Raw genomic sequence first — 23,986 nt, forward strand, 5'->3', positions numbered from 1 at the left:
ACTCAGAAATCTGCCTGAATTGCACATTTTTATTGTAAGGGTATTTATTACTCTGTAGTACAGGCTGGCCATGCACTGGTGTCAGCTCTCGTGCCCCGGGCTCCCAGTGCTGAGATTACAGGCACGAGGTCCCAGACTTCCCTGGGAACTGGACCTGGGGCACTGCTTGTAAAGACCGTCACCACTGACCTCTATTCACAGCTAATGGTCAGGCTCAAGATACTTTCACAATAATCAGACGATTCAGGAGGTTCTTGCTGCATACATTCTTCCTTTTCACTGAAGGGAAGGCTCAAGTGACACAGAACGCAGGGTGTTGGGTGGAGTACCCACCACTTGCTCTTCTTGCCTGTCCCTGGGGAGATTAGAACAGTGACTGTGGTGTGGAACCTACTGTCACACAGAAGGACCTGTGCTTTGTGCTAGCTCTGTGCCTCAGAGGAAATGAGCTTCAGAGGGCAGACCTCGCTCGTGCAGACACTGGCAGCCCACAGAACCGTAGCTGCCAGGCTGGAGGCAGAGAGACAGATGCTGGGTAGTCAGCAAACCAGCCGCCCGTGCAGAGGACCCAGCTAGCACGCACATGACCGCTCACATCTGCCTAAAGCTCCATTTCCACAGGAACCAATGCTCTCTTCTGGCCTCCTTGGGCACAAGGCACACAACTTGTACACATACACCTGTGCAGACAAATAATCATACATACAAAATAAAAATAAATTTTAAAAATAAATTCAAGCAGGTGGTGGTGGCACACGCCCTTCCCAGCACTTGGGAGGCAGAGGCAGGCAGATTTCTGAGTTTGAGGCCAGTCTGGTCTACAGAGTGAGTTCCAGTACAGCCAGGGCTACACAGAGAAAGAACAAAAAAAAAAAAAAAAAAAAAAAAAAAAAAATCAAATTCAATAGAAAACCTGGGAAAACTAAGTGCCATGAATCTGAGCTCGGCACTGGTTGGAGCTGTCCCTGAGGCTGCTTTCCTGTGCCCAGGTCCCTGGGATCTAGTCTTGTCCCGTGAGCGTGCCTTAAAATGAAAGATCCTGCTGGGGTGGGGGGTGGGGGGGTGGTGAAGGCAGAGCACATAAGCCTTTAATCTCAGTACTTGGGAGGTAGATGCAGGGAGATCCCTGTGAGTTGGAGGCCAACCTGCTTTACAGAGTGAGTCCCAGGACAGCCTGTCTGGGATTGGAAACAGAGAAACCCTGTCTTAAAACAAAAACAAAAACAAAAACAAAAAAGAAAAAACCCCTAAAGGTCACACAGTATGAGGATGACTTGCCTGAAATAATGTTTCATCTGAAGTAGAAAAAAAAAGGCCTTATTATTTATATTTATTTAAAATGACTTATGAACAGTAGCTGACAGGGCGAGTTAGAACATTTAGATTCTGAACATCATTCAGGATATAATACCAGTTGTTTCTGAGATGAACAACACAAGCATATAGACAACACATTACACTAAACAGTGTAGATGCAGCATGCCCTAAAATCCACTTAGTCAAAATTGCTCTGTAAATACAAGACATCGCTAGCAACGATCCATGAGAAGATCTTAAATAAAACTTCACTGCGAGTCAGATTCTGACCAGGATGATGAGGACGAAGACTCTGATGAACTCCCTGGAGACACTACTTCTTGTACTTCAGACCAGAGGTAGGCGATTAGCATTAGACAACACAGTAAAAGGACAAGAAATATAGGGACCACAAGCACCACCACTTTCAGGTTTACCTCTTCATCCTCCATCTTATCATCTGGGCTCTCTTCAACCAGAAAAAGATTCAAGTTTCGATCAGCGGGCTTACCGACAGGACCACTGTCCACACTCCCCCCGTTTCCTGGACTGCTACAGTCAGGAGGGGCGAAGCCAGCATCGCAGTGACAGTGCTTGAAATTGTTGCACACTCCATTCCCGTGACACATTTCCTGTGGCTCGCATTCGTACTGGAGCACCCCATAACCGGTGCAGATGGAATCCATGCAGGCTTTGTTTGGGGCACAGAAGGTGCCGCTCTGTATGTCTCCGTCATCCGGGACATCCGTGATGTTATAGGCGTCCATACTCCAACACCAGTCCTCTCCATAAGGAACTTGGAGGAGTGAGTGTAGGGGTTTGACTTGTGGCAGGTATCTAACATCTGTACATACCAGTTTCCCACAAAATACATCCTCATCAGAACATGTTTCGTATCTTAAGTTAGCGGAGGTGGGATGGCCACAGTTTCCAAACCGGTTCGCCTTAGTATTAACTGAAATATAACATTCCTCAGGGGCTGATCTTGCAGGATACCCATAGATCCTTGAACACTGCTTATCAGGGTTCTTACACCAACCCCCCAAGCAGTAATAAATCCTATCACACTTCGTGCCATCCTGCATGTAGCTGTTTGCAGGGCATTCATGAGTACTGCCATCACAGTACTCGGGAAGGTCACACACATCCTCAGCAGGACGACATAAGCTCCCTTTCTTCTTCAATGTACATTTGTAACAGCAGAGTCCCTCGCTGCACTGCGCACCCTCCTTCAGCGTACATGTTGGTGCACAGCATGGGTGATTGTCACAGTCACTACCGCAGTCACACTGCTCCAAATCCTCCACCACACCATTCCCACAGAGGGCAGCTCTGCGCCGCCTGCGGCTCTGGCGCCCAGGCTCGTCAAGCAGGCACGCCCCTCTGTGGTCATGGAGGAAACGGAGGAAGTGGTCAGAGCTGCAGTTGCTGAAGCCACTGTCCTTACTGATCTTCTCGTGCATGAGGCAGAAGTGCTTGGGACCACAGGTGCAGGTCGGGCGGTCGTGCTGGATACCCAGGTTGTGCCCGAGCTCGTGGGCCATGAGAGCCGCGAACAGGAGGACATCTTCATGATGGAAGGCCTCCACGGCCGCCGCAAACTCGCCTGAACAGGCACCATGGAGAAACGCCTGGCCCTCGTTCTCTCCTGGGCGATGCCCGACGATCAAGTGTGCCACGTCGTGCCTGACCCGGCCCACGAGTCTCTCCTGTCTCCAGAGGTTGAAATTCCTGAGTGTGGTCTGCAGGTCCACTGGGACCTCTATCGGGTCCCCCTCTGTCCAGATTTCCAGGCCCACCAGCACCACCTCTGTGTTTATCCCCCTGGTGAAGCTGTTGGCCAGAGCAATGATGTCCACTACTGCCTGGACCGTCTCGTTGACCTTACTGCCCCACATCTGGAACCGCTGGTGGTTGACCACCACAAACATCTCCACGAACTTGGTGTGTGTCCACAAGTCGGTNGGAACCAGTAGGTCATCGGGCTTCCTGCTCCTTGGTGGATGGCTGGTGTCCCCCGGGCTGTCTTTGGGAGTGACGCTGCAGGAGACCACGGGCTGATGCTCCATGGTGTAGAGGATGTGTTCAAAGTTTTTGGAAGAGAGCATGGGCTCAATGCCATAGGATGTCCCCTCTTTAATCAAGACGCCCCTGAGGCCTGAACAGAGGTTGACAGAAACAAAGGAGCCTGGCACCCCTTCCATGTAGCCTTCATAGTGGCAGTCCTGGGACAGGAGAGGCATCCCTTGCCCCAGGATGCCATTGTGGTAACTGTAGACTGGGAAGTTATTCTCAGAGTAGTGTCCCTTTACCTCAAGGTGAAGCAGCTGCTTCTGGCCTTGCATCAACAGCATGTAGGACACCACCTTCCCTCCAGGGTCTTCCCTCCCCTTGCCTGGCAGTCTCTCGGGGATGACAGTTTCATAGGAAGAATTATACACAGATCCAATGTCACAGAGCGTGCTCGGGAGAAAAATCAGTAGCACCAAAATCCCTAGTCTGACAGGTGGCACTGGTCTGTCAGGTGGCACTGGTCTCAGACCCAAGTGCCAGTGCCGTGCAGCCCAGATGTGAGGTGTTAGCTTAGCTTCCCTTAAGGCTACTCGCCTGATCTGTATGGAAGACAGACCGGAGGCAAACCCTCTCCCCGCTGCTGCCACTGGCATGGTTCCAACAAACTGTTGCTGATGGAGGATCTTTGTCCATCAGTGGCAGCGCTCTCTGCCTCCCCCAGACCCAGGAACCCAGATCTGTGCCTATGCCTTCCTGGGGAGCTTCCCAGGGAATCGTACGGCCTCCAGCTGTGTCCCTCTTCTTCCTTTCTCCAGGCCTTGGAGGGTATGTACAGGACAGGGGCTTCTTTCAAGTGGAAGAGCTTCAGTGTTGCTTAAGTTCCTTTGACATTCATGGAGATGAGCCCTGCATCTATATTGGCTCAGCCGGTTCTGTGGTCACATCATCATTTCTCCTCCACAGGTCATGGACCCCTGACATGTTAACCTGCTCATACTTTCAGACTCAACATTCTGCAGGGATGCGGGGGAGGGGACAGAGTTCTCTGAACAATTAAGAGTTCTCTGTTGTCTCTATTGTTCTCTATTGTCCTGCCTTGTTCCTCATTCTTACAGTGGCCATGTTGGATGGATAGCTAGTTCTCTTAGACGGCTTGATTCCCTCACTGGTACACGCACACATTGTATTTAGATGTTCTGCTTTCCCTTATCCTTGTGTCTACCAAATGAATTTTGGCTTTAAAACATGATCCTTCTTCTATGGAAAAGTTTTTCTAAAGCATAAGTGTTATATGATCTTATTTTTACCACGGAACTATATTAGAGTCTGAAATCATTCTCCCAATGGTCTCACCATAAAAATGAAGACAGACTGGTGACTCTACTTAAAGAAACAAACAAACAAACAAACAAAAAAGCCGGGTGCGGTGGCGCATGCCTTTAATCCCAGCACTTGGGAGGCAGAGGCAGGAGGATTTCTGAGTTCGAGGCCAGCCTGGTCTACAGAGTGAGTTCCAGGACANGGCCAGCCTGGTCTACAGAGTGAGTTCCAGGACAGCCAGGGCTATACAGAGAAACCCTGTCTCGAAAAACCAAAAAAAAAAAAAAAAAAAAATGGAAGTGGGCTCTAGAAGAACTCTTAAACCTGCACACTTGCTGACTGCAGTTGGCTTGCGCTGCCCATGCAAGTTCAAGGCTTTAGTTTCACCTTAGTGTTCTTCCTATATTTAGCATTATCCATTAGAAGGAAAACAGAAGTTGTGTAAACACATTCCTTCCCCCATTTCTTCATTCTCATGCATATATATATATATGATTTATTTATTATATGTAAGTACACTGTAGCTGTCTTCAGACACACCAGAAGAGGGCGTCAGATCCCGTTATAGATGGTTATGAGCCACCATGTGGTTGCTGGGATTGGAACTGAGGCCCTTTGGAAGAGCAGTTGGTGCTCTTAGTGAGCCGTCTCTCCAGCCCCATGCATATATATATTTTAAGATTAACTAAATAAAACTTTGTCTTTTATGTGGCATAAAAATAATTCTATGTTATAAGCTAAAGATTTACAATCTAAATCATACAAGGTATAACACTTGGGATTGGAGATTCAGAAAAGTGGTACATTTCTGTAATCCCAACACCCAGGAGACAGAGGCAAGAAGATCAGAAGTTCAAGGCCTGCATGGTCTTTGCATGAGTACTGAGCCAGCCAGACATACAAAGCAAGACCATCTCTCAAAAAGCAAGGCCACCTCCAACCAAAAAAAAAAAAAAAAAAAGGAAGAAAAAAAATGGAATCAGATATTGGATACCATCAAGAGACTATATATATTCTCTAATAATGGAAAAACATTCTAATATATAGATAGATATGTACATATATATCTAGATATATAGCTATATGTATTATGTGTGTGTGTATATATGTGTATATATGTATGTGTGTGCATATATATATATATATATATATATATATATAAAAACTTGTGGTATCTCCTCTCAGCCAGTGATGCTTGCTTCCTATCAGACAGCATTAGCACTCAGCAGAAAATACATACTCTCACTTCACAGACTCACTTGACAAAGGGCAGGAAAGTGAGGGTCCTCAACCATCAGCCACTAAGTAATTCAAAACCTCTTCCAAGTACCCATTCTGGAAATGACCAAAGCTATTCCCGTTTCCTTGTGTGAGAATTAACAGACATAACAAAGGCTAAGGCGGAAGGCAAACCAAGAACCAATAATGGAAAAACAGTCTACTTTTTTTTTCTTTTTTTAGATTTTATTTATTTATTATATGTAAGTACACTGTAGCTGTCTTCAGACTCTCCTGAAGAGGGCGCCAGATCTCCTTACGGATGGTTTGAGCCACCATGTGGTTGCTGGGATTTGGACTCAAGACCTTTGGAAGAGCAGACAGGTGCTCTTAACCACTGAGCCATCTCTCCAGCNCCCCCCCCCCCTTTTTTTTGAGACAGGGTTTCTCTGTGTAGCCCTGGCTGTCCTGGAACTCACTTTGTAGACCAGGCCGGCCTCGAACTCAGAAATCTGTCTGCCTCTGCCCCCCACGTGCTGGGATTAAAGGCGTGCACCACCACGCCCGGCTCAGTCTACTTTTTAAACTAAAAATATGTAATTAAAATGAAATACTCAATTTTCCAGTTCTCAAATTGAAACTCATTTTCTGTGGTAGGCAGGCAAGAAATTACCAGGAATAGGGTTTAACTTCCAGCTAGGGATATATTTTTGAATTATTAGCAAAACTGACTCATGTTAAAACATAACTTACTACTGGCCTAGAAGTACACAAACCAAACTGTGCTCCAACTTAGCATGCCTAACCAGGTGAGTGACAAGAGCCAGGACATCTCCAGGGGGACCAAACTGTGCTCCGACTTAGCATGCCTAACCAGGTGAGTGACAAGAGCCAGGACATCTCCAGGGGGGGGGGGGGTTACAGATATCCAACACAGTTCTCATCTGGACAAACAGAGATACAGACTTCATCATGGGGCAAGAAGAATGTAGCTGAAAGCTGCCGAGACACGCCATGCATAGGAAAAGGAAAAGCAGCCAGAAGATGTGTGCCCGTTCCAGCCGTTCTACACGTCACCGCAGTGAAGGGGAAGACATCCTAAGCTTTTACAAGACACCCAAAGTGACACATTTCAAAGATCAACACTAGAGCCCGTGTTCCAGTGGCTTCTCTGAAGACTAACAGCAACAGCTAACTTGTCCCCAAGGGAACCCTGGATTCCAACCCCAGGAAAGGCGCGCTGGAGGTCTGCAGGCACAGGAGACCAAGTGTGGCCCCCTGGTGATCTAGGGGACAGGATTTCACTGAAAACATGCCCTAATCCAATTCTCAGCTACAGGTTTCTGGCTGGAAATCTTGCTTAAGATTGGTTTTCCTCTGCTAAGTGAGTTCCTGCTATCCTGGGCAGTAGCTCCACTTCTCCTAACAGCACTACTCACCTGAGAGTAACAACCTGTCCTCCCCCTGCAATCCCCAACGACACCGCTGTTCTGATTGCACAAGCATCCTTACTGCATGGTGGCATCCTTCTGACACCTACCTACACTCCAGGAGCTAGGAAGTCACAAAGCCCCGTGAAATCCTTTTGATTGACAAGGATTAAACAAAAGTGATCATCTGAGACAAAGTCTCACCTGTGCCCATCAGCTCCTGCGGGTGCCAACAAAGGCAACCAGAGCAGAGGAACTGCTGTGCCTGTATACACGACAGTTAACAAAGGAAACAGCCACTATCTGGGCAAGAATTCCCTGAGAATAAAAGATACTGAAGAAAATAAACACAGCCTGGAGGATGTCCTAAGTCTAGGCAGAGCCACTGCTCTGGACAGTCGTAAGAGAGAAGCAACCAAAGAACAGTGTCCTCTGATGTTGTTTCTCAGCAAAACCCTACTAGAAAGCAGTCGGGGGAGCAGGGCAGGTGGTGAGCTCCCGTACAGTGAAGCTTGGTCTGCAGCAGAGGCCAGATGGGTGCGAGGATGGCAAAGAGTAAGCCCAAGCGAATCCCAGTGGGCTCGGGAACACACCCACACCTCTGACGAGAGCTGCATGAAATGAACAGCTGGCTTTTTCTAGGAGATGAGGGCCGAAAGAAGCTGAGGCCAAGTTCTGCTTTTCCACCAGCAGTGGCCCCAGGCCATGGAGAGAGTGCACATCCTGGGAGCTGTGGCAGGCAGCTGACAGCACTTGGTTCACAGACACAGGTCAGCACTGGGACTCACCTAGCTGGGGTGCAAGGAGCAAACGCCCAGAGCAAGAGGGGGTGAGACGCCACAGTGCTCAGAGCAAGAGGGGGTGAGACGCCACAGTGCTCAACGCAGCAGTTTGCTGGGCAGAACCATGGCATGGCTCCTTTACCTACCTCTGGCAAGCAGCTGTAACTAAAACAAATCGATCTTCCGTAAGATTCAACCATCCTATGTTGTTATATGTATTACTGGGATTGAGCTTTCCCCCTTTCCCCCCACCCCTGACAGGTTTCTCTGTGTAGCCCTGGCTGTCCTGGAACTCACTCTGTAGACCAGGTTGGCCTCAAACTCAGAAATCCGCCTGCCTCTGCCTCCCAAGTGCTGGGAGGAATTGAGCTTTTTAAAAAACAAAAACAGTTAACTGTTAGGAAACTTTGAACTTAAATCTATATAGCAACTTTAAGCAACAAGGAAATGAAATTATGATTTATTAATTTACATAAAAATGACTTTTTACATTAAGGAATAATTTTTCCAATTGTTAGAAACAGTTTGAAGCTGTGACTACTGGGGCTCGTGGGGAAGGGTCTGCTCTTCGATCACCTGCTTCACTACCTCTGCCAGCTTCAATCGGTCAACTTTATCTGTGAACCCACGGCCTGAAAGGCAAGAAAACCACGGTCAGCACAAGCCCTTGTGAGTGGGATTCGGTCCACTGTCCAGCAGTTCAGAGCCCTGTTTTCAGGCAGCAACCGAGCTCTGAGCAGTTTCTCTAAGCCAGAGATCACTGTATGTCTCACAACAGACTCACATCCAAGCACATAAAACCCACACATGTGTAAGAAAGCTACAAGTGGGTAGATGACAGTCTAAAGATTACAACAGGCATGTCACAAAGAAGCAGATAGCAGACATGCCTGGGCAATTGCAGTCGGGCGTGCCCCCCACCCCATCTCTCCACACCACTGTCCTCACTGAGCTCTGGCCTCAGAGACTGTCTAAGCATGGGGCAAGGGCAGGAGCAGGGGCTGTGTGTCTCACCGTTCCAGCTAAAACTCTGCAGAGCGTCCCTTAGGAGCTTGCACTCCCTGTTGTACTTCCAGGCCTCCTGCATTACCTCATTCAGCTTCTCATCTTCATTCTCTCCTGTGAGCAAGAATAGAGAGGAAGTTTGACTTCTCTGTAGCATCATGGGAAGATCACGCCATGCTGTCCCACTAGCTAAGAAACTGAAACAGCACATACAAGCTGCTAGCGACCGGCTCCCCAAGGCGCCAGGCTGACCCTCCTATCACTGAGCCCTTCCAAGTCTGCATTTTCACACAAATGTGACGACATCCCAGGCTGAGTGCTGGCAGTTAGAGAATGTAAGATGTTTCTGAGCTAAAACATCTGGCCAAGTGAGGGAAGCCGTGTGTGCTACCATTTTCCTAAGCACATGGCTTGCTTCAGAATGCTCAGACAAGTTCTCTGAGTGCTCTTAAATCGCAAAGGATTTAGGGAGACGGGTTAATCTAACTTTCTGTGACCCCATCTAACATGAGCATCTATGTCATCAGCTGAGAACAGCCCCTCACTTTACAGTCAGCTGAATCCACAGGGAGGCCTTGGAATGAGAGGTCCCCCGCAAAGGCAAGCATAAGCCGGGGACAGAAGCCACAGCAGGACTAGTCCTGAGCTTGTGCAGGGCTCTTTTTACACTCACAGCACAGACACAGTGTGTCGCTGTAAAGGTTCTGGAAATGGTGCTGATGGTCTCTACCCTATCCTTGGACCCTGTCCATATACCTCCATTCTTCACTCTCTACTATGTGACTTCATTGTGAAACTAAGGCAACAGAAAATCACGGGCCACAATTGGCACTGGCAGTTAAGCCTAACCTAGAATACCAGAGAAGACCAAAGATACAGAACTTACCACGTGTCTGCTCACAGTGTCTGTACTTCCTAGTAATGTGGACTCATTTATATAATGTACTTAAAAGAGACAAATCACAAACTAATCTAATCCTCTTGTCACACATATATGCACGCAGAACATAGTAAGTGGCATGACCTTTACCAGCCTGCGGGAGGATACACTGGGCAATGACATCTCGCAGCTTTTCCAAGGCAACGTTTGAGTCCTCAGCTCCATTCTCATGGTCGTGTATATAAATACCATCCTTTGGCTTGGTGCTTTACAAATGTGGGAAAGACAAGGGCAAGGTAAGACCTCAGAACCCAGCTCCAAATCAAGACACCAGGGTATTCAGAAAAGTAACTACAGACTGTGTCCAACTCCTGGGTAATTCAAGTGTCTACACTTTCTGTAGAGGGCAGACAAAGGCAGACTCCCCCGAGCTCTCAGCACTCACCATCAACCATTCCCACCATGAAGACAATCAAAGAACTGCGCTCACTCACCCCAGCAGCTTCCTCTTCCTGAGAATGGGGTTGTTGACGGAGTGCAAGGGTTTGAGGCTGACCTTGAGGTCCTGGATCCTCATGGTTGCCAGCTGCTCGGCGTGCGCCTGCTGGATCCCTGCAACCACCGCCTGCACGCAAACACTGCTATCAGTCCAAGGCTGCCTGATGGACTTTGTGATTTTTGCTGTGACCCATGTTCGTCTTGAACTCCTGGACTCACATGATTTGCCAACCTAAGCTTGCCAAGTAAGTGCTGGGTGTGGTGTGTCACTAAGCCTGACTTTGGCAGCTTGTGTCCACATTTGTTACTTGGCACTATAAAGGTGATCTAAGACAAGGGGAAGCATAAAGCATGCTGTGACATTTGGTCAAGCAGAGAGGATTCTCCCCATGATCAGTGAGGCCCAGGGGACAGTGGGCCACATCCCAATTAGTCTTCTTCCTTGGCAATGAATGGGGACAGAAATTTCAGTAAAAATTTCTGGGGCTTGAGAGATGGCTCAGCGGTTAGGAGCACTGACTGCACTTCTGAAGGTCCCGAGTTCAAATCCCAGCAACCACATGGTGGCTTACAACCATCTGTAATGAGATCTGATGCCCTCTTCTGGGGTGTCTGAAGACAGCTACAGTGTACTTACATATAATAAATAGAATAGAATAGAATAGAATAGAATAGAATAGAATAGAATAAACAAGCACAAGGCCAAGCTAGGTTATATAGAAGACACAAAGACACAGTCTCAAGAAAGGAAAAAAAGAGCCGGGCATGGTGGCACATGCCTTTAATCCCAGCACTTGGGAGGCAGAGGCAGGCGGATTTCTGAGTTCGAGGCCAGCCTGGTCTACAGAGTGAGTTCCAGGACAGCCAGGGCTATACAGAAAAACCTTGTCTCAAAAAAACCAAAAAAAAAAAAAAAAAAGAATTTCTATCAGTGCTGGACAGATGGCTCTGCAGTCATGAGCACACACTGTTCCTACAAAGGACCCAACTTCAGTTCTCACCTCTTGTACGTATGAGGCAGCTCACAACCGCCTATAACTCCAGCTCCAGGGATCTGAATCCCTCCTTCTGGCCTCAAGGCACCTTTGTGCACATGGCCTACATAGATAAAAAAAATAAGCCTTCCTATTCCTCAGAACAGAAGGCAGCCAGGAAGTGTAAAGGTCTCTGCCTTTTCCAGGGTAATCTACTCCTCGGAGATACCCCTGCTTCTGAATTCCCACAGCATGGAGGATCTGGTTTCTAAAATCCTCACTTTGTTTTGCTGGCCTGATTTCAACACCTTGCAGTGAGGATCTTTATGCTCTGTGCCACAAAACCCGCCCCCAAGTGGGAAGGCTATTCCTTCTCACCTTCTCTTGGACTGACTTCAGGACACAAGAGCAGTAACATGCACTTGCCACTGTTTCTCTGTAAGCCGGTATTCAACTTCCCTTTCTCAATTTAGGCATCACTCACCTTATCCATCATCAGCTGGGCAGAGGGCAGCACATTATCCAGGGCCTCCGTTGAGTTGAGCCAGGGATGGTCCAACACTCCCTCAATTGTGAGTCTTTCCTCTGGTTTGACCTTCAGAAGCCTTCAAAGAAAACAGGCCAACAGAGACAACATGTACAGATTGTTCCCAAAAGAAACAAAGGAAGGTAGTGGGCTGGGCTCCAAATAGCCCTGGCTTCTTTTGACTTTCTACCAACTCCTACAGGCCTAGAGCTTCTAAGATCAAGGCAGGACGGGATGCTAGTCATATGTAGTGTGTATGGGTAGATTATGGCTTGAGATTTCCTGGGCGGCACACTGAAAGTGGCACCACTTCAGAGGACATCGGAGGACAGGAAAGAAGTCAACAGGCCTACCTGTATTCAATCTCCACATTGGGTTTCTGGGACAATACTTCAACTACTTTTGGCTGATAGTAGCTGTAACTTAGCGGGGAGTCAGGCCGTTTCAAACAGGAGGTTGTTATCTCAGATAAAACTAGACCCATCAAATGGTAGGGCGTGAGCTTCTCTATGTTCCAGTCAGTCAACCACTAGGACCAACCATCACTTGGCACTTTCTTCAAAGCCCAGCAGTCTCTGGACCAGCCACATTTTGGTCATTTGCCTAGCTCACCCCAGCATACTCCTGGGCTCTCTGCAACACCACCTCATTCCAAATGTCTGAGTCAGGAAAGCCTACATCCCTTGGAGAGGCCCAGGCCAGTGAGAGATCTTTATGTCAAGGAAAAAGCAGAGGAGGAAGGGGGGGGAAATGTAGATGAAGGCCTTAAGAATGACCTCTACCTTTACACGCATGCACACCTACACTCACAAGAGGCAGAGAGGCCCAAGAGGACACCAAGGTTTACTAGAGAGCTGGGCATGTGGTATGGAAGCAGTATGAAGAGTGGTGAGAATTCAAACCTTGCTCTCACATCATGAACAGTCCTGAACAACCATCTCACTTTGTTTTAAAGATTTATGAATTCACATATCTTACGTACTGTCTTCAGACACACCAGAAGAAGGCATCGGATCTCATTACAGATGGCTGTGAGCCACCATAGGGTTGCTGAGAATTGAACTCAGGACCTCTGGAAGAGCAGTCAGTGCTCTTAACCAATGAGCCATCTTGCCAGCCCACCACTCACTTTTTTAAACTTTTTGTTTTGATACAGGGTCTCTGTAACCCAGGCTGGCCTTGAATTCCTAATTCTCCTGCCTCAGCCTTCCACAGGTCAACAATACAGGAAGGCATGAGCATGGCGCAAGCTCACTCCTGGAGAGCCTACAGTCACCAGGACAGTCCCCAAGCACTGTCCCTTTCCTGTCCCTTCCTCTCAAAACCCAGAAGGAACCTGATGAGCCAGCCACAGCCCTGCTTTCCCCGAGGGCAGCAGAAGAAAACGTGTGCTGAGTTCCACTCTGCTTCCTGTATCTTCTTGCTAACAAAGTGCTACATCAACTTTTTTTTCTTCGTAGACCAAGTCTTGATTTTTATTACTTAAAAAAGAAGCATATCTATTTTGCTTTCTGACTCTGTGCTGTGCCTTCAACACTTTCACAACGATTTTCTGCTCCTCGATAAGGAAAGCCCACTTGATCCTGTCACTGACACACTTGCCACACATGGAACCACCACAGGCCCTGCTGATGAGCTTCTTTGTCTTAGACACTCTCCTAAGGACTTTGGGTCTCACAGCACGAACCCCTCGCAGTCTGCCTGGGCACACACCACATGCGGATTTAGGTTCTTTCCCAACCTTCTTGGTGTAAAGGTAAACAATCCTGTTGCTAGGGGTTCAAGACAGCCTAGTTTTGTTAGAGGCTGTGCATGCCAACCGCTGGACCACCCTACGTGCCCCTCAACACCGTCCCCGGAAGAGGAAAGGGAAAGCGCTCTGTCAACTCCTATGCAGTCGCTATCCCTAACTCGTCAACATTTATTTTAACTTTACGGATGGCTGGCTGGCATCCCCATGCATGAGTGTAGTGCTCAAGGAGACCAGGAGAGAGCATTAAGCCCTATACAACTGAAGTCACAGGCAGCCGTGTGCAACTGTGTGGGTGCTGGGAACCTAACTGTGGAGGAAGCAGCAGTACTCTTAGGCACTGAGCCTCCCCTCAACTCCTGCTAGCCCTAATTCTTACTGAATCCCCAGCTTAGCGCTTGTCAGAGCCACCACATGGCAGAGAAGACTGGGCGTGGTCCCGAGACCAGCAGCATGCAATGCAACAGTAGAAAAGGAATAAAGGCGGAAGACACTGTCCAGAACCCCTAGCATCAGCTCCACCCCACGGCTGGCTCATAGATGAGACGACACTGGCTGGCATGGAATGTGCATACCAACACTCAAGAGTCTCAGTCCAGCCTCGACTACACAGTGAGTTCTAGGCCAGCCAGAGCTAGAACAAGATCCTATTTGAAAGCAAAAACAAACAACGAAACCCAAACAAAACAAGATGATGAAAGAGAGACGTTGAGGAGGGAAGGGCTGAAGGACACGGCAGGAGGCTGGTCACTTAGAGACCCGGGTCTAATAGCCATGGAGACTTACTTCCTCACAACATCTTTAGCCATCTCTGAGATCTGGCTCCATTCTTCTTCTGGGAACTCGAAACTTCCTGTCATGATCTTTTTCCGCATATCCTTTGGGATAGTCCTACTATGGTGTTTGGAGTAAAAGGGAGGATATCCGCACAGCATCACATAAATTATCACCCCAAGGGACCACAAGTCACAGCTCTGAAAGAAAATAGAAATAATCCCTCCCATTACAGAAGAGCCTCAAATTAAGGTTCAGGTGTAGTCCCAACACCTAAAGGCTAAAATCACCAAACTTCACCAGGACAGTGACGGCTGGGATCACCTGTTAGCCACCAACAAAGCACATATCTCATGCAAATGAGGCCAGCCAGGAGCAGGAAAGCTAGCTTGCACATCAGTATGCACTGTGTGCACGTGGACCAGGGAGGGCAGAGAACAGCTGCTGGGCACATGTAAGCTGGTGTCAAGATGGCATAAGCCACTTTGAAAAGGCCAGAATGACAGAATTTGGAGGTCTAAAGACACTCTGTTGGCCACACATGACAACCGTGTCTGTCCTACTCTATTCTAATTCAAAGATTCTATTTGAATTGTTAAAAAAAAATACTCTATGAAGAAAAGAAAAAGAAGAGCAGAACGTCTCCAGCTACAAGCCTCAAAGAGGGGAGTCCTCTCTGAACACTCTCCAGACCACGGGGGTGTAAGACACAGAGGCACGAGTCACACCTCACAACACCTGTCTCTAAAACAGTTTGTGGTGAGAGGCCACACATGCAGGCAATTGTCTGGAGCCACTGCCAGCAACTGCGCCTGGCTCACTCAGGTGGGTCTGGGTCTGCAGTCCCATGCCCTAAAGGCTGCATACCATATAAGCTCCATCAGGTCAAGTGTACAGCAGGCAAGGATTCTCCCAGTGAGCCCTCTGCATCACAGTGCTTTGGTGAGTCTTGTGTGATGTCTATCTGTGCACATGGGGGCGGGGTGTGCACATGCCTATGCACTATGCATGTGAAACCAAAGGATGCCTGGTGTCCTCCTCTATCATTGTTGTCATTGTTCCCTTGACCAGCCGTTCCACAGGTGCTCTGAATGTTCCTGCCCAGAGTGCAGCGTAAACCGGGCAGAAGTAGCGAACACCTTTAATCCCAGCACTTGGGAGGCAGAGGCAGGCAGATTTCTGTAAGTTTGAGGCCAACCTGGTCTCCAGAGCAAGTTCCAGGCCAGCCAGGGCTAAATAGAGAATCCCTATTTTGACCCCTGTTCCCCCCCACATACACATTAAAGTGCAGTTTGGTGGCCTAAACAGAGCCACACAGCTGGAGTGTGTGGACCCACAGCAGCTGTCCCAGTCCACTGTGTCACCCATACCTAGCTTGAAGTGCCCAAAGAGCAAGCACACATTAAGATCTAGTCAGCAACTCCAAGATCCATTTCCAGAGATGCTGGCCTCCACACAGCATGTTTGTCCATGGCTGCAGATTCAGAGGGCATCACATAACAAAGCATTTGCTATGCTCAGAAGACATTGTTCAAATTAGACAGCAGCTGTTCTAAAAATGTGCCTTTTTATCTTTTTCAAGTTGGCATTTTACAAAGTACCAAAGGATGGTAATATTCAACAGCAATGTGCTCTTCAGTTTCAGTTTCTCAAAAATGGCCTTTATGTCTAAAATGACTGCCAACCTGTCACCTCAGTGTCATCAGAGGATTACTTCCTATCTCATCAGATCAGAGACTGGGATCCCAGTCACTTGCTGTATTCCAGCTGCTGCAGCAGCATGAACATCTGTCTCGCAGTGGGAAGGAGCTAACCACCTCTCCCATTACCTTGTTGTAAGTGTAGGGTGTTGGCGAGGTAGGTATGATGCCAGACTTCTCCTTCTGGTGCCTTCTCTGTGCCTCCAGTACCTAGAAAGGAGTTGGACCAAATGCTTATTGGAAATCACATCACCAATGTCCCACAGCTTGAGACAGACTACAGGAAGGCTAAAGATGAACCGGCAATCAACAATAAATAACTCAACATCAATATAACACTTCCTGCCAGCTATGTTGTCACACACCTTTAAGCCCAAGCCTGGCATACACGGGGAGGACATAGCTTCAGGACATGGTTGAGACCCTGTCTCAAAAACAAAACCCTTTCTCAGAGTAGTGGTTGCTCAGGCCTTTAATCCCAGCAGAGGCAGGCGGATCTCTGAGTTCAAGGCTATATATACAGCCTGGTCTACAGAGTATGAGCCAGGACAGCCAGGGCTACCCAGAGAAACCTTCATGTTCCCAAACCCAGGAACCCTAAACAACACCCATGTCTTTTCTCCCCAGCTACTGTTACCAATCAGAATTAGCTGGGAGCAAGGTCCCTCAGTATCTTATGGGAGGACTCTCTCCAGCTAACAGTCTTTGTGCCCAAATTAACATTAGAAATACAAGCCTGGCAGTGGTAGCACACGCCTTTAATCCCAGCACTTGGGAGGCAGAGGCAGAGGCAGGCAGATTTCTGAGTTCAAGGCCAGCCTGGTCTACAGAGGACAGCCACACAGAGAAACCCCGTCTCCAAAAAAAAACAAAAAAAGAAAAAGAAGTAACAAGCAGCATAGGCCACCCCCACAGTAGAAACAAGAACCAGTAAGCCATCTGGCAGTGGTGGGCACGCCTTTAGATCCCAGCACTTGGGAGGCAGAGGCAGGCATATCTCAAAATTCAAGGCCAACCTGGTTTACAGAGTTCGTTCCAGATCAGTCAAGGCTACACAGAGAATCCTAGAGGTATGCAGGGGGAGTTGTGTTCAGGCAAGTTGGCAATACACCACAAAGAAGAAAACGGGCTTACCTGAGGTGCTACATAGTAAGGGGTAAACTGGGGTGTCATCAAATCACCTTGGTCAACTTTAGCAAAGCCAAAGTCACATAACTTCACAGGGGCGTCCTGAAAGAAAACAAACTGGGGTTGGTACCACAGAGCTGTCCGTAGCACTTTACGGAAGCAGGTGTGGTGGCTCATGCCTGTAATCCTAGCACTGTGGACTCTGGGGCAGGAGGATTACCATGAGTTTCAGACCTGGCCTGGGAAGAGCATGTGAAAGCTGTTCCTAGTGCAGGGACTGTAGCGTGTTCAGCATTTAGGAGCACTTCCTGCTCTTGCATAATGTCTGGCTTTGGGTCCCAGCACCCACGTGTCAGCTCACAACCACCTGTATGTAACTCTAGTGCCCTCTTCTGGCCTTCCCAGGTACTGCATGCACCTTCAGGTAAACCGTCCATACACATAAAACTCATCAGTAATCTAAGGTAAGAGAGAAGCAGATCTATGTGGTCAGCCCTGACTTATACTTGTGAACACAGCTCTGAGTTCAGAGTCTTAACAGGCCGGCCCTCCTCTCATCCACCCAGCCTCACTCTGAAGATTAGCAACTGGAGCCACTGACTAGTATACTGAATATGGGCCAGGAGACAGGAATCCAGGAAAAGAACCCAGCCTGGCAGGGCTAACAGCAAATCACACTGTAACAGCATGTTAATTCCTGCCTCTCCCCAAAGGCTGTCCAGATAATATGCAAGTTCCTAAGTCCCACCCAAATCACCCATGCCATGGGTGTGACGACATTTCTGAGGCCCTAACCCTCAGCACAGCACCAGGAAGCACACACTGGCAATCCCAGCACTCAGGATGCAAAGGCAGAGTTTTAGGCCAACCTAGTTTACATGGGTTCAAAGCCATGGGTCCACAAAGCAAGATAGTATGACAAAAATTAAACCAGCCTGAGGATGTACATCAGTTGGCACAGTGCTGGCCTACTGGGTGCAGAGTCCTGGATTCAATCCCCACGGTCACATAAACTGAATCTGGTGATGAATACCTGGAATCCCAACACTCAAAAGGAGGTGGAGGCAGGAGATCAGAAGTTCAAGGTCATCTTCAGCTACAAATAAGTTTAAGGCTGGCCTGGGATAGACAGACCCTATCTTTAAAAAACAGAAACAGAACAAAACAAAACAAAGTGACAGCATCAAATGAGGAAAAGCAGTTGTCTTTCTCACCAGAGAGTTATCCTTGAAAAGCAGGTTTTCAGGCTTGAGGTCTCTGTGCGCAATGTTTAGCAAGTGACAGTGCTGTAGAGCCAGGGCTATCTGGAAAAGGGCACAGTGGACCAGCCACCTCTTAGAAAAGCACCATCTCTAACACCCCTGGTGTGAGAGCTCGGGGGGTTAAGTCAGTTACAACTGTGGCTAGTGTTGCGTACACAAGAGGAACTAAGAAAGACTCGGGACACCGAGAAACAGAAATACATCGGCCTTAGTTTAACTATAACCTATATTTACTGAACAAGCATGACTACAAATGACCCTCTGTCAGAATAAAGCAGTGGACACATCCTGTAAGATGCCTGGCCATTCCTTTACCTGTGCTGTGACAGGTACTGTGGAGACCCACAGGCAGCAGTCCACAATAAGAAGGGCTTCCCAGTGGACCCCTGCTGTGACCCCAGGGCTGCTCCTCCAGACACTTGCACCCTAAGGAGCTGAATGGCAGGCAACACCTTCCAACCAGCCAGCTTGACTTCCCTATCTCATGGAAATGCATCTGTCTGTGTAGACTGAGACAGCTTTTGTTCTACAGATGGTCACATCTCATTCTTTAGTCTTAGTATTGAAAAATGAATGGTGTGATTTAAAAATTAAATAGTTCCTCAACTCTTGTGATTCTTCTCAGCACTTCACATAGTGGCTAACCCTGGTCAATCAAAAAGAAGGCCTCCAGAGACACTCTGAGGGTGGGCATCTGACGCGCTCCCTCACAATGCTAACTGCTGTGGCCTCATGCTTTCCTATGGGCTCCGCGCTTGGTATGAAGACAGGCCTGAGGGTTAGCCTGTCACTTCTAGGAGGGAACTGTATAGGACATAAATTATTTCTACAGTAAATATATAATAAATAGAATGTAACTAAGAATCACTCACTATTACAAAAACCCGCAGAAATGATAGGTTACTTATGCCTATCTTAGGTAACATCTTAGGTACAAATGCCTGAGAACCAGTTTATACTAAAGGTCTTTCAGGTGACAGCAACAGCATGAAATGCTACCTGCCCACAGCTGTCCACAGTTACGACTGTGGAGGAAACTCTCAGAGCGCCCTTGGGAAAGGTGACAAGCAATTAAAACTCCAGTCCTCCCTCCCAAAGCATAAAGCGTCAATGGCACTTTTAGGACAATGTCCTTCCTTTCTGATTATAACAAAGCAGGCAATAAAGGTCCAATGGAGCTTTGCTTTAAGCTTCCCTTCCCACAATGCAATTGTACTGCTTAACAAGGCGGTCGCAGTCTGGCTGGGACCCGGGGTCAACTTGCCTGCCTTGTTACTTGGCTGGCTTGCTTCTCTGTAAAGTGCCGGTGCTGGCTGATTCTGTGAAATAGCTCTCCCCCTTCCATCATCTCCATTACAATTAAGAGTCGAGCCCTGTTTGAAAGCATTTGATTTTGTTAAGTTAAAAAAAAGAAAAAAGAAAAAAAGGAGAAAAAAAGACAGAAAGAAAGAAAAGAAAACCCTGAAGTATCAAACCCTGACCTACAGTGACCTCATCTACAAAATATGCACCACTGTGTTCAGGGTAAGCTAGCCACTAATTAAGTGCAATGACGCTCATATTCTCAACCAAAATGTAAAAAGGAAGAAAAAGAAAAACAAACATGAATTTCTGGCTCCTAGTCCCACTAGGACTATAAATGCGACAGCTTGCATCCAAATGCTTTCAGCATCAGAGCACACTTGGGAACCACAATCGACTTCCCACTGGCTTTACCAGCACAGCTTCTGCACCCCCTTTCCCATGCGCACTTCCCGCAGCCTGAGTGAGACACTGGACTCGCAAACTGCACTTACACTAGCTCTGCTCTGTAAGGTTCTGACTGCAAGGGAGGAGGTGCCTTGCTTGCTGCCTGCCACACTGCAATGACAGGGTTCCCATCTCAGTCCCCACCTAAGGGACTCCCCGAACTCGTGCAACTAAAACGACGATGATGGCTTCTTCTTTCAGAAGGCAAGTCAGGGCAAGCACTGGGGCACCTTGACCTGGGATGCTGGAGTGACAGGCCCTTCTTGCTGATTTGAAATAGAATCTATTTTAATTCCTATTTATTTATTTAGAACATAGACTTACTGTGTAGACCAGGCTAGACTGGAATGCATGATCCTCCTGCCTCAGCTTCACAAGGGCTAGGATTATAGGCATGCACCAACTATACCTGGCTCTTTAATGTTTTACTTTTCTTTTAACTACACACACACACACACACACACACACACACACACACACACACACACACACACGGCATTAGAGTAAATCCAGGACCTTAGGTATGCTTGGCAAACACTCCATCACTAATCTATAATCCTCAAGCCCTTAAACATGTTTTGAAAAGGGAAAGTAATCAAAATAATGGTGGAGGAAGGGAGCAAATGAAACAAGATTCCCCAGGGGCGACTGACGAAAGCTCGGTGATGATGAGAGCCCGGACACTGGGTACAGAATTCAGCTTTTACAACACAAGAGAGGTAGGAAAGGGCAGGGCAAGAAAAGAGCACACGTCTGCGACTGTGACTTCCATGGGCATATGGTGGTGGCCCTGTCCAGTCTTACCTGGGGCTGGACTCATGAGGGAACTGTACACTGTTAGCAAACACTTCAATAATCTGAACTATGTTGGGGTGTGTGGCACACATCATGTGCAGGCGCACCTTAAAGAGAACACAGGAAACGTGCATGTGCAAAAGAAATGCCATCATTTCCCCGCAAACATCCCATCAAAATCTGACCATGCTAAGTCTAAAAGGTAAGGCTACTTCTGTAGAAATCCTTGTCACCTAGAATACGGCGAAAAGTGTTTTCCTGTCCAGACCAACTCCTCGGCCTTCTCCGTACAAATAAAACTGTACCAACAACAGATTCACTACATCCTCTATTAACAGATGAAAACATACATAGCTCACTGTATTTCACAAGTTACTGCTACTAATTTAAAAAAAGTCATGAGGTTACTAAAGACAGTATGCTAGCTCTCCATATCAATAGAGCACTTGATAATGGTGATATGAGGAGGGTAAGTATAAACAGATTCTTTATGCATCCCTTTATTTTCCAGGGATCTGCCTCCCTTAACTGCAAATACATATATATTCTTAGGCTCTAAAAACATTTAAACAAGGGCTGGACAGACAGCTAAGTGGTTAAAAGTGTTTCCTGCTCTTCCAGAGGATCAAACTTCAGCTCCCAGAGTCAAGTTAGTGGGCTCACACTGCCTGGAGCGCTCTAATGCTGTCTCAGGCCTGCACAGGCAAAGAACGCCCTTCTGTCCCTCATCCCCCTGTGTGTGTGTGTGTGTGTGTGTGTGTGTGTGTGTGTGTGTGTGTGTGTAAGCCAATAAAGGAACATACCTCATTTCTAGCTTTTGGACGATCGAGAAGAATTTTCAGTGCAAACCGTTCTTGAGTAGATTTCTTCACACAGACTCTAGGTTTAAAAAGAAATCACAATCCAGTCTGGATCTCCACAGCAAGTTCCAGCACAGCACAGCCTAACAGAGAGCCCGCCTCAGACACACTGGCAATGAATACAAACAACTTTCCCTAGAGCAGCAGGTGGAAGGGAGATGCCTCCTTCTCTGCTCACCCACCGATCCTTACCAGGGTCTCAACCTCAGCAGGTAATGTCAGCTCACTACCAAAGCACTCAAGAAATAGCGGCCTCTCCGTCTTATTTCTCATTCTTTTTACTGCATGACTGTTGTGCCTGCATGTATGTTTGTTCACCACCTATCCCCAGTGGAGATCAGTAAAGGGCATCAGACCCCTGGAAGAGGAGTTACCAGTGGCTGTGGCTACTTTATAGGTACTAGGAATCGAACCCAGGTCCTCTGCAAGAGCAACTAGTGCTCTTAACCTCTAACCCATCTCTCCAGCCCCACCTTTTACCTTTCTAAAATTACATTTAAATTCATTTTGTGTGTGTATGGATATGCATATGGAGGTCACAGAGGAACCTCCAGGGATCAGTTCTCCCCTTCCAGTATTTTACTGGACTCAGAGATCAAAATCAGGCCATCAAAATTGTAAACAAGAACCTCTACTCAACAACCCATCTCATTGGTCCAATATCTTAACATCTTAAAATTAATTCATAAATACTACAGATCATGTGACTTTGCTACTTAGCCGTTTCTAGCTATAAAACAGTAACAACAAAAAAAAGTGGGGTAGTGGTGGCACACGCCTTTAATCCCAGCACCGCACCCGGGAGGCGGAGACAGGCGGATTTCTGAGTTCGAGGCCAGCCTGGTCTACAGAGTGAGTTCCAGGACAGCCAGGGCTACACAGAGAAACCCTGTCTCAAAAAAACAAAATCAAAAACAAAAACAAAATCCAAAAAAAAACACTAACCAAAAGCCTTTACAAAGGGGCCAGTGAGATCCCCAGGACCCACACAGAGGGAGAGAACCACCTTCTGAAAGTCATCCCTTTGACTTCTACACACCCACTCTTAACAATGCCGCTGGAGCTCAGTGGTGTGTGTGTTCAATACACACAAAAGCTGATGCTAAAACAAATCAAAAACCAAACAAAAACAACAGTTTAAACTCAGGCCAATTCTTAGAGCGCATCCCATGCCTGTAGCTCAAGGCTCTTTCCCATGTCTGTTCCCAGAACAACATACCTACTTTTCAACATTGGCTTACCTAACTGGACCACTAATTCCGGCTCCCAGTTTCTGAGTCCAATTGATACTATATTCTTCTAAAATGGAGGTCTCCTATTAAAAAAGAAGAAAATGAATAGGAGCGGCAGAGATAACTCTACTGTTAAGCTAGAACATTAGGCAGAGGCAGGACAGCCATGGCTCAGCACCTCTCCTCCTAAGCCAGTCTGCAGGCTTTATAATTGCACACTTGTCTACACGACTGCCATTGCCTCCCAACCACTACCTCCCAAAAACATAGGTTCGAGAATAAAGGGAAACAGGGTAAGCAACCCGCCTGCGGTATATTTAAGTAGACAAATGATGCTTTATAGACAGTGTATGGGACAGACATTAGGACTTTAAACAAGTGGCAGAACACCTACCTAGCATACAAGAGGCCTTCATCCACCCTCAGCATCCACACCATGTGCTCAAATGTGCACACTCGTGTACTTGCACACACAGCACAGCAACTTGTGCATCTTCACTACTAATGACAATCGAGTGTAATTTCTGAGAGTCCAGAAAACTGTGTCAGGTATCTGTAGAAGCTTACATCCTACAAACTATTCAATGTGTATGGATGGGAGAGTGTGGTGGTTTGAACATGCTTGGCCCGGGGAGTGGCACTATTAGGAGATATGGCCTTGTTAGGGGAACTGTCACTGTAGGGCTTTGAAACCCTCTCCTAGCCACCTGGATAACAGTCTGTTCCTGGTTTCCTTTGGATTAAGATATAGAACTCAGGCTGGAGAGATGGCTCAGCCGGTAAGAGCACTGACT

At 47.5% G+C, this 23,986-nt stretch overlaps 2 protein-coding genes across 3 annotated transcripts in view; both read right to left on the bottom strand.

The window, feature by feature from the left end:
- Positions 1–1,313: 1,313 nt before the first annotated feature.
- On the bottom strand, positions 1,314–4,524 carry LOC110313201 (disintegrin and metalloproteinase domain-containing protein 1a). The gene has a single exon (XM_021187218.2). It carries the CDS (start codon positions 3,960–3,962, stop codon positions 1,566–1,568), a length of 2,397 nt encoding a protein of 798 aa, XP_021042877.1. The 5' UTR covers positions 3,963–4,524; the 3' UTR covers positions 1,314–1,565.
- Positions 4,525–8,502: 3,978 nt separating this feature from the next.
- Positions 8,503–23,986, bottom strand: part of Mapkapk5 (MAPK activated protein kinase 5) — a 20,986-nt gene continuing 5,502 nt past the window's right edge. Inside the window, exons 2-14 of one of the 2 annotated variants that reach the window (XM_021222665.1) lie at positions 23,202–23,275; positions 21,904–21,979; positions 21,110–21,207; positions 19,821–19,929; positions 18,509–18,598; positions 17,301–17,396; positions 16,296–16,376; positions 14,479–14,666; positions 11,901–12,021; positions 10,439–10,569; positions 10,089–10,210; positions 9,074–9,178; positions 8,503–8,691 (exon numbers count right to left, since the gene is read on the bottom strand). In XM_021222665.1, the coding sequence (XP_021078324.1) occupies positions 8,597–8,691; positions 9,074–9,178; positions 10,089–10,210; positions 10,439–10,569; positions 11,901–12,021; positions 14,479–14,666; positions 16,296–16,376; positions 17,301–17,396; positions 18,509–18,598; positions 19,821–19,929; positions 21,110–21,207; positions 21,904–21,979; positions 23,202–23,275 (1,386 nt within the window). In that variant the 3' untranslated portion in view covers positions 8,503–8,596. The remainder of the gene's footprint in view (positions 8,692–9,073; positions 9,179–10,088; positions 10,211–10,438; positions 10,570–11,900; positions 12,022–14,478; positions 14,667–16,295; positions 16,377–17,300; positions 17,397–18,508; positions 18,599–19,820; positions 19,930–21,109; positions 21,208–21,903; positions 21,980–23,201; positions 23,276–23,986) is intronic. The other variant, XM_021222666.1, reaches the window with a different exon arrangement.

Source organism: Mus pahari, chromosome 23 (genome assembly GCF_900095145.1).
Source record: "Mus pahari chromosome 23, PAHARI_EIJ_v1.1, whole genome shotgun sequence".
Lineage (NCBI taxonomy): Eukaryota > Metazoa > Chordata > Mammalia > Rodentia > Muridae > Mus > Mus pahari.